Source organism: Cheilinus undulatus, linkage group 8, assembly GCF_018320785.1.
Source record: "Cheilinus undulatus linkage group 8, ASM1832078v1, whole genome shotgun sequence".
NCBI classification, from domain to species: Eukaryota; Metazoa; Chordata; class Actinopteri; order Labriformes; family Labridae; genus Cheilinus; species Cheilinus undulatus.
Window position 1 is genome coordinate 8,813,887 of NC_054872.1, and position 11,117 is coordinate 8,825,003.

Consider the following 11,117-nt stretch of genomic DNA (forward strand, 5'->3'; position numbering starts at 1 on the left):
TATATGATAGGTAGAAGTTGCCCATGATGAAGAAAATACCCTGCAAACAACCCTTTTGTAAAAAATTATCAACACACTACCCTGGTGGCTTAAATTCATGGCTTCAGCCATGAACCACAGCGCTGGATCACTTATATGGTTATATGGTTATATGGTCTCAAACCACTTATTCCATTGACCGTCTCTCTAATTGTGTATAGCATCGAAGGCAGAGCAAGCCCATAAAGCATTAAAGAACTGTGAAATGTTTATAGAATTAAGTATAACCTGCTATTTTAAGTCCTCTTTTGGGACAAAAATCTCAGCATCCAGCACCCGCAGCATACCTTTTTAATGAGTTCAGAATATGTTTCTCATCTTCATGTAAATGTGTTATCAGTTGTTATTTCTTTCTTTCTTTTAACTGGAGAAATGTGTGTGTTCACAGCCAGGAGGACTCTGTGCGGAGAGGTGTGTATTCTCCACAGGATCTTTACACCTTCCCAGACACTCGGGTGGGTGAATCCAGCTCTCTGAAGGTCAACATCCGCAACAACTCCTCTGATACATATGAGGTGAGGCATGCCTTATACTCATTATACTCATTTTCTCACTTCAGTAGAATATAAACTACAGCACATATGGCACTCTGTGATCAGCTGAGAGATTAGCTGAAAAAAAATTAAGCTAGGAGGTATGAATAAGGACTGTTTTTGTATATAAGTAATTGTTTCTGATCTCTTTTGTTGCTTCTTAAGGTAAGACATCAAATTTTAACTTTCTTATACAAAACACTACACCTCAATATTCATATCACTGCCAGAGTGTGGGGTTTCTGTTATGTGACAGACTACTGAGGGAAACAGGAGCAGCAGATGGGAAGACATGTTTTGGGGGTATTAAGGGGAATCTTCTTTGAGAGACCTGGATTTGTCGTATATACCAACCCGCTTTTAAATGAATAAAATGCAGAATATTTAGGTGGGGGAAGCTCAAAGAAACGTCAGGATTATGATAAAGGTCCTCTACCAATACCAGTATCGAAATTGAAGTTAGTCGAGTCTGATTAGATTTATCTCGTCATCACTTCTTTTGGTGTAATACCCCCACACTGCCAACATTTACTGTCATGTTTGGCAAAGAAAACAGATCAGTTTGTCCAACACAACAAACATTGTCTATGCCTCTTTATCTACCAGGTCAATATCAGCCAGTACTGAAGCTGCCGATGCATCCTCAAATATAAAATGTGCAAACCCATTAAAAGTCTGAAGTTGGACTTTGAATTTTAAAGCATTGAAAAGTCTTAAAAAGAAGGTTATGAAATGCTACCCTAGAATTCACTGGGAAAACAGTGGCAGCAGCATGACATATGTACATCTGTCTTTATGTTTATAGGCGCTTCCTCATGTCTGTATCTTTTTCCTTGTCTCTGTGGAGCATTGTGCCTTGCTATCCTAGTATTACATTGAGTCAATATGAATGCAAACAGCAACAAGAGGCCAGCGCAGTTATGGCGAAAGACATGAGCATGAATGCTGCTAAAGCGCCAGTTTTGATGACATTTCTTCGCTAAAAGAAGAACAAAGAACAGCAGTGAGTTGTTTTCTTTTTGAAAACGACAAAAGTCATGTACTGACATGTCAACAGAAGCTATAGTTCGCATTATGCAGCTCTAATGGAGTTTACTCCTTCAATAGGGGCGCAGCTCGCTGGCAGCTACGTCACGTGTTTTTTTTTGTCTGATTGGCCCGTAAAGATGTGACAGACAGAACGTTCATCCAATCACCCTCCAAGTTTTTTTTTTTTTTTTTTTTTTTTCAAAGGCTTTGGCTTTTCCCAAACGCTGTGTATGAGTGGTTTTCCAGGTAGATGTGTGGAACAACTCTATCTGGTGTGTCAGGTTATTAAATTTGGGTATTTAAGGCCAAATTGTTTTTTACGCTAAATCATTTGGAATTTCATAAGAGGTGCATAAAATCTTGCTTGCCTTTCATTTTTGACTGTTTGCCATGCAAAAGGGGGTATAATTTTTTTAGTTCAGGTCTTAAAAAGGTTTGAAAACTCTTAAATGTGACTCTTTAAGTATGTAGGAAGCCTGATAGTTTGTATATCAGATTTAAAAGCAGTTTCAATGTCTCAAAAGTGTGATGGCTGACCAACTCTCCTTCCTCTACCTCCTGTGCTTCAGTTTCCTTGCTACCATCTCAATAGGGGTCTCATAAAAATCAAATGCAGAGAAATACACAGAGAGGGTGGTGCTTTCCTATAATATGCCCCCCCATATAAATGACTGGTTTTGCAGCTGTTCCTTTTCAGTCCTTTTTTTTTCAGGAAAAGCAATAGTTAAACATGCAAACAATGTATTCCCCACCCACACTCTGGTAATTCTAAAAGTGCATTTTTTTTCCCATCAGCTCTACTTTAAGTAATAGAGTATACATATAAACGTACCTTTTGTAGAGGTTCATTCATTATTGCTAATAGAAATTGCATGCCTGACTGGATTGCTTTGTATTGAGTGATAAATGTAATAACCACTAACAAATGTCACGGTGCTCTGCATGGATTTAATCTATGATGTGTGGCTTTTCTAATTGACTTGCAGCTGAAATTTGTAAACCCTAGGGAGCCCTTCCACATCAAGCATTCCAAATACTCCCTGAGGTGAGTCCAATGGTCATTAAACCTGACAAAAACTTTTTTCAATGTTGCTAAGTTACACATTAGGACTAAGAGGTTTTTAATTTTTAGAATAACTGCCTACTCTGTTAGTGTTTTCTCATTACCTTTTCAGTAGCCACTGTTAAATCCATTAGTTACTATCAACAGTGAGGAATGGTTAACATATCTCTGAACATGCTTGTTTAGATTACCTGAACATTGCATAATGAAGTGTTTCTATTGTGAATGCTTACTATGGGAGGTACTCTGAGGTGTTTGTGCCCAGAAGATGATGGTACGTTTTAAGGTACACACGACTAAGACCTGTGGTAGAAGTTGCCTGGCCACAGGTAACAGGCGTGCTGTGCTGTGCTTATGTGCGTCTGTGTTTTGATTTGATTTAGCACTGTTGAAATAAGAATGATAATTAAAGAATGGTACAATAAGTAAAATATTAAAGTTTAATGTCATTTTATGATATTAATGGGGTAAAAACATACATCCGTTCCAGCACAGGGAACAGACAAGCAAATCAGCATTGTGCATCAAATTAAACCAAAATGCATCACCTTCAACTTTGACTTTGAATAAAAAACCCTTTGGCTGTGCTGCAAACATGCAATCATATCACTTGCTTCAACTGCTACAGCACAGTGTCTTCATCTGCTCAGAGCAGCGCTGAAAAGTGCTCCCAGCTTTGTATTGTTAGTTAAAAATTTTAGGGTCACTCTGTAAACGAGGCAAATGTTAATAAGATGTCAAAATGTCTTCGATCACTTCTGTTAAAAATGTTATTTCATCATATTGTCTTTCCACCAAACAATAGAAGAGTATTGATTATGGTATTGATAAGGATTCAGATCATTAAGGTATCAATATCAATGAAAATGAATGATCTCTATCCCTCTTCCACATCACATATATATCATTAGACATATAGCAGCACTCACTGTTGTGAGTGCTGCTATCATAGCTCACCCTGAGCCTGACACATCCCTGCAGTATGAGTGAGACTGCTGTCTGTGGATTTCAGGCAGTCGTTCTGTTATCAGAGCTTGATGCGTCTCTTACCATGAACTCACACTGAAATATTCTAACACAACTGTCTTATACTCAAAGTTCCCCATCTTAACAGGTAAATACTTCAAGTGTTGTATTGGAATGTTTTTGGTGTGGCTGACTTGCCAACACCCCAAACTGAATATACAGCTATTTCAGGATTGGATGCATTGCTAATATCAGTATCAAAACAACCCTGATTGCTAGAGGTGTAAAAATATACGTTTTGGTACCAAACTGTTTTCGATACAGAACTTTCAGTATGGAGCAGGATGTGTACCAATCCCAATACATGTACAAAAAAATGTATCTTAAACTCTGAAACATCGCTCCCAAATGTTAAAACAAGTCCTGTTGGTTAAGAATAAAATTGGCTTAGTTAAATGAAGTTTAAGTGAAGGTCAGTAAAATGTCATCATGATTAATCCAAATATAACAAGGATAGAAAATTTAGTTTTTGAAAGAAACTTACATGAACAGTTGCTTGACTGTTTTTTTTTTTTTGTTCCAGCAAAATAACCTAAGATTAACAGATTAAATTACGACGTATTTAGGTTCTTTAGACAAGCTTCACTCCTCTTCTGTTAAAATGTATTATCTGTTATGTATCTTATCTTTCTATTGAAAAATTAAAAAGTAGGAGTAGTGATTTGGACTTGGATCATTGAAGAGTACTGAAAATGTAATCCCTGCCAATAAAAATTAACAATCCCCATTTTTAAGACCTTTTTGTAGGTATGCTGAAGAAGTATTCTATTTTTTATAATTTCAAGATATTTTACTTTTCACACACCAAAAAAACAACAAATTATTTAATGCTGTGCATTCCAACTGAAGTGTGCTGCATTCCAAAGAGGAAATGCAAATCTACTGTTTTATTCAATAACAAGGTTTATCTCACAGCCCCAAATTTAAAGAAATAGTTGTGGCAACATTAAAAAGAACAGTCCTATGATTTTGAAGTCTCATTAACCCATATTTTCTCCACAATAGAACATAGACAACATATGAGATGTTGAAACTAAGACATTTTACAATTTTATTGACAATATTAGCTCATTTTGAATTTGATGGCAGCAATACTTCTCAAATAAGTAGGGACAGGGCCATGGTTGCCATTGTGTAGCATCCACTCTTTTAACAACAGTCTGTAAATATCTGGGAAGTGAGGAGACCAGTTGCTGGAGTTTTGGGTGAGGAATGTTGTTCTGTTCTTGTTTTGCTGAAATATTCAAGGCCTTCCTTGAAAGAGACGTCTGGATGGGAGGATATGTTGCTCTTTAAACTCTATACACTTTTCAGCATTGATAGCTCCTTTCCACAGTTCCTTTTGTAAGCTGGCCACGCCATAGGTACCAATACAATCCCATACCATCAGAGATTTAGGCAGTGATCAGGGCCTACATGCAGCTTGTTTTCATGAGAACAAGCTGGATGGTTCCTCTCCTCTTTAATCTGTATGAAACTGCAGATAGAACGGCTAAGTTGACAGACAATTATTGCTGGAAGTGTTCCTGAGCTGGTGCATCGATTTCCAGTACAGAATCAAGCTTGTTTTTAATGCAAAGGTGCCTCAGGATCACAAGCATCTAATATTGATGTTTAGCTTTTTCCCTTTCACATGGATTTCTCCAGATTGTCTTGAGTCTTTTGATGATATTTTGCACTGTAGATGGTAGAATATTCAAAGTCTTGGCTATTGTTTTATTGAGGAACATTTCTCTGAAATTTTTCCACAATTTCAAACACAGTTTTTCACAGATTGGCAAACCTCTGCCCATCTTAACTTCTGAGAGACTCTGCCTCTTTAAAATGCTCCTTTTATACCCAGTCATGTGACGGACATGATGCCAGTTAACCTCATTAATTGCAAAATGCTCCTCCTGCTATTTTTCGTTAGTACCACTCTTTTTTTTTTCCAGCCTTACACTGCCCCGCCCCTACTTATTTGAGATGTGCCATCAGATTTAAAATGATGTAATAGTATTCACGAAATAGTAAAATGTCCTAGATCCAACATCTAATATGTTATGTCCTATTGCATATAAAATATGGGTTTATGAGATTTGAAAACTATTGCATTCTGTTTTTACTTGCATTTTACAAAGTGCCCCAATTTTTTTGGAATATGGGGTTGTAAACGGTAGACTTTTTCCTTCTGTGCTAGTGTCTCATTAATTAAAAAACATCCTTATTTTTAATAATTAAACAAATGCAATATGCTCCTGTAAATTCTATCAATTTTTATTTGAACATGCATGTTTGTCTTTGTTGATGCGCTCATGCATTCTTATCCTATTTAAAGTATTTACTTATAAACTCTTAACTGCCTCTCTTCTTTTCCACTCATCAGATCACAGCACTACCTGAAGCTACCCGTCCAGTTCAAGCCCAGTACTGCAGGCAGACACACAGGCTTGTTGCTCATCCAGTCAGAAACAAGTGGAAGTCTTGTTATTCAGCTGACCGGTGAGGCATTGCCTTGAACTCACCGCCCACCAACCTACACCACTGTCTCATGCTGGCTGGGTGGATGCTTCCCTCTGTGCTGTTCATCGTGGGACAGGCGAGGGTAACGGAGAGGAAAAGGCAACACTGCTAACTGAAAGAGATCAAATAAAGGTAGTCCTGGACCTAAACTCTCTCTGTCTCATCATATTTGCGAGGCAGACTGTAGCTCATTAAGTGAAGATGCCTGAGACTTGACTTTCCATACGGATCCATCTGCCTATGGATTTGGCTCGAGAGTCCTCAGTTTGCTTGTAAAAACTGATTGTGCCTGTTTGTGCCTGAAGCTGAAGGATTTGGTCAGACTGGCTCACAATTACTCTGCTCCAGTCTTGCATTTCTGGGACTTAAAGATTTTTGTCACTTGACTCTGGAGCTGGTGTTTGCCCTAAGTCATGTCACAAGGCAGCATTGTTGTTTCCATGACTCCTGCCTGACAGTACCAGCTTGGATATGTTGGGGATTACTTTGAGTCGGTCACACAGGAATGCCTTTGTCTCTTGTTTGCAAACCCACTGCTAAGGTTTTTTTGTTTTGTTGGGCTAGTTTTTGTTTGTCATTGGATAAGATAACTTTTGTCATTAACTTGTGATTGGGATGTGACAACCAGAAACGTATGAATTAATTTTGTTTACCAATACTCTGATTTTTCAAATTTGGGTTATCCAATCCAAATTTTCTGTACTGGTTTGGTTTTTAATCATAGCTAGGGCTTAACAATATGGACCAAAAAAATCACATCTTTCGATATTGTTCGCCGAATGGCAATACATGATATATGTCTTGATTTTTTTTCTGTAAAGAAGTGGTTGTCAGAATGCCAAGGTTATAAACTTTGATAGATTAAAGTAAAATCAAACCATATTGAAACATGTTTGATACCACAGCAACAAACAAACAAGTCTTAGACAACTAGTATTAAGCAATTTTTCATCTTTAATTTTAAATCTGCAGACAGACTCATTTATACTGTCAAGTTGTACAAAACAACAGACAACTTGTCCTTATGTTGTGGTTGTCTAAGTTTTCTGAAAGTTGAAATTCCATCCGTTTGAGACAGATGAATTCCCCCTTTTTTCCAATGAATGATGATGTACAATATTTCAGAAACTCTGTGATCTTTGTTTATATTATACCCAAGCTAGAGAGAATGGTCCTTAAAGGTTGCTCAAATAGATTGGCAACATTTTGGTGGAACTGGCAAGGAACAAAGTTTCTCACTTCATCCTAGTGAACCAGCTTTCCTAATTTTGCCAAAATATTTTTGCAATTAAGACACAGATTTTTAACCAGAACAGAGAAAGTGCACTGTTTAAGTTGCTCAAATTCATTGGCAACATTTGGAGAACTGGGTGGACATGGTGAGAAGCAAATGTTTCTCTCTTGTTGCCAGTTAACTAAACTTTCCTAATGTTGCCAACATATTTGTGCAATTTATAAACACTTTGTTTCATCAAAAAGAGAGGGAGAGTGCAGTGTTTAAGTTGCTAAAATTTATTGGCAACGTTTGGAGAGCTGGGTCAGGCTAATAAAGAGAAAAGGTTTCTCTCTTCTTGCTAGTTACCAACTTTCCTAATGTTGCCAACATATTTGTGCAGTTTAGAAACACTTTTTTCATCCAAAAGAGAGAGCACTATTGAAAGGTACTCAAATTCATTGGCAACATTTGAAGAACTGGTTGGAACTATAGAGGAGAAAGGGTTTTCTAGTACTTTTCAGTTAACTTACTCCTTATAGTGTTGCCAATGTATTTGTTAAATTTTGACATTGCAGGGGTTTTCTTGAAATTTTAGAAATTAAAAACAAACATATCCAATTAAAGGTCTTAAGGTTTTTGTTGCAGTGGTATCAGACAGGTATCAGTATTGTTTGATTTTTACTAATGAATCAAATATAACTTCAAAGATTGGTCCCCATTCAGACTGAACAATTTAAATTGATTATAAAGTAATAGATGAATAATGCCAGTAGTTCTGACTGAAAACTATTTTCACTGAGCATTAAGCCTGTTTATATCAAACAATATTGTCTTACCCTATATGTCTTATAAAAATATAGGGATATATCTTGAAAAGTTGATTTTTGCCCAGCTCCATACATCGCCCACCTGCACAGTGGCCTTGTCAGCACCATGCGTTGACTTCCAAGCCTACCAGATGCACTTAATTTAGTCATGAACAGGGCAGCTCGCAGCAACATTAGGCTGGTTAATGATTGTTATTACATGCTAAAAGAGTTTCCTCTGGGTTTTTTTTGTTTCTCGGCAGCTTGCCAGGCCTGCTTAGTATGGTTACCATGGCAAAATGGTGTTAATCACTGCTCCAGTCACAGAAAATTAGCTCCCCATTTCCTCTTTTGGCTCCTGGGCAAATAGCCAATATTGCTTTGGGGTAATGGAGTTACATCCATAATCGCTTTCAGAACTGGAATGGCATGGGGGGATGTAGGTAAACTTGATCAAGGATGTGTTTGAGCGGTAAGATGCTCCACACTGAGACAAAGCAGTATAAATCAAAAACACTAGTGTTCAGTATTTTTATTTTACAGCTTGTAGATATGGTTCTAATATAAATAGTACAGAGGTATCTCTCCACGTTTCCTGCCTCCTGACATACTTTGATTGTAATTTGCACATTCTTAATAACTTTATTATGTAATATATATTTGTATGTACACATTTTAAATAAAGTTTGTGGTAAATAAGTTGGATTTATGATTTTATTGGAGGAGCAGTTACAGTATAAACATATTTCTGTTTCTTTAATGTTTCCTAGTTTGGTGCCAGAATACATTTTTATGTGATTCCTCTGTAAAGTATTAAATGAAAATATGTCTTGAATTTTTACTTCCTATTTCTGATGCTGTTAACCCATTTGGACCTGATGCAACATCAGTGCCTGTTGGAAAATGTCATTGTTTTTAACATTTTAGGGGTGCCCATGACCAAATTTTTGCGTAGCCAAATCTAAGATTTTGAACTATTTGTTTTCCAGACTTTAAATATATTATTTTTTCCTTGATTGACGAGACTTGATCCATCCTTTTTCTCAAACATCAGGTGTCATCATGGTGATCTTAAAATGATGCTACACATGCCCATTTACAATGCAGAAGGCTTAGACATCTATACTGCGCACAAATATTTAGATGATCTAAGTGCTGTAAATTATCACTGGGTAAAAGCCCAAATAAGTAACCAGTTTTCATATCCCTTGGAGTATAATCTGCCAATGCCCCTATGCTAGAAATGGATGAAAATGAAGAATAAACACTATCTTTTGTTGACTTTTCATGTCCAGTGTAATGTGGGGGGCTGACTGAAAGGGACCATAGTAGAATTTCTTTGAGCAAAATCTACCAGTACTTTATAACGTTGGATTTGAAATGAAGATACGACGGGCAAAAAAATATTTTGGGAAAATAATGTTGATTAAAACCTGTTCCTTCACACAACTGCTGGTTGAGACCTCAGCCTATGCAAATATGCATGTCAAAGTCATGCAGTAAAACAAAAGTCAAGTTTGGAACATGTTTTGTCTCTTTTCTCAAGAATCAGTGATCTTTATCTTACATGTTCTGTCTTGCACACATCTGATGGAAATCTACAAACAAAAAAATAAAGGTTGACAATTCAATTTGACATTTTAAGCCTACTGTATAGGTTTGGGAAACTACTGATGTATGTGACTTGCCATGGATAATTTCTGGCATCAAACTGGTCTCTGTTTAAAGGTTATCAGTGGGATTATTTTCCAAGTAACACTTGAAAGATTCAAAAGTTGTCCCAAAAGAGCCACACGTTGCTACTGTGGTCTTTTCAATTACCAAATACTACTGCAGACAGTCCAATCCTGACCTGAGACCAACACAGTAACTTTTAGTTGGTGGGCTGCAATGCTAAAAGTGACCTGAAGGTGTCGCCAAAGGCCCGCCATCCGAGCGGCTGTCAGCAGCATGTCCTGTACAGTGGGGCAGCTGAGCTTTATTTTGCTTCCCAGACTGGAAACCACTGTAGTGCAGTTGGACTTGACGTCTAGCAACACAACATCACTGACTTTTAACAGGCAGCCGCGGCGACTTAGCACGTTAGCGACTGCATTTACAGGTAGGACGCCAGCGACATTTCCTTAGTTATATCTGTGCAGTGATGTGTTTTCATGCAGAATGCTGTGCACGTAGGCGGCTGCAGGAATGCTGTGGTTATGCTAACTGGTGTGGCTAAGTGAGGCTGCCCGGTGTGGGGTCTGACTTTGGGCCAGACGGTGGAAGTTGCTGCTCAGAGTTGGAGCTGCTTTCCAAGCTGCGCCAGACAGCAGAGCTAAGCTAACGCGGCTAAGTTAGCAGAGAGCAGGCTAACACTGGCTCCCATCCATCCAGCGGGGCCACAGCACAAGTCCGCTGTCTCTGCCTCTCCCACTGACACTGACCTCCGTGTTAACTACAGCATGTATCACACTGAGAGCTGACACAGTCACTCGAGGATTTTATTCTGTCTGCCAGGTGTGTCGTAAGCGGTTTTGCCCTGTTTGGTTTGATGAACAAGCTAGCAGTGAAGCCTGACTGCAAATGTAGAACCCTGAGCTGTCACTAATGTTTAAGGCCAGGAGCTGCCCAACTTTTTTATGCAAATGAGGCACGCGGTGCATATGATGGGAGAGGGTGTCACCAAGCAGCTGCATGCAGGATGAGATGGTGCAGACCTGTGAGTGAGTGAGAGGCTGTAGGGTGGGTCAGGGACCACAGCTGGACCTGAAAATCAACATTCATCCCCACATCTGCACAATTTTCACTAAAAAGTTCATAATAATGTATATGATCAATTTAATTCATACTTAAACTTAATACTAGTACTACTGACTGGAAGACCTGCTGACCCCAGCAGTATATTTCATCACAATCTCTTCTGA

The 11,117-nt window shown here is 38.2% G+C and overlaps 1 protein-coding gene across 3 annotated transcripts in view; it reads left to right on the forward strand.

Moving 5' to 3' along the window:
- The window catches only part of cep192 (centrosomal protein 192), a 59,360-nt gene extending 50,447 nt beyond the window's left edge, over positions 1-8,913 (forward strand). For 2 of the 3 annotated variants that reach the window (XM_041792995.1, XM_041792996.1), the window contains exons 50-52: positions 428-554; positions 2,588-2,646; positions 6,056-8,913. In XM_041792995.1, coding sequence (XP_041648929.1) covers positions 428-554; positions 2,588-2,646; positions 6,056-6,188 — 319 coding nt within the window. In that variant the 3' untranslated portion in view covers positions 6,189-8,913. The remainder of the gene's footprint in view (positions 1-427; positions 555-2,587; positions 2,647-6,055) is intronic. The other variant, XM_041792997.1, reaches the window with a different exon arrangement.
- Positions 8,914-11,117: the final 2,204 nt, after the last annotated feature.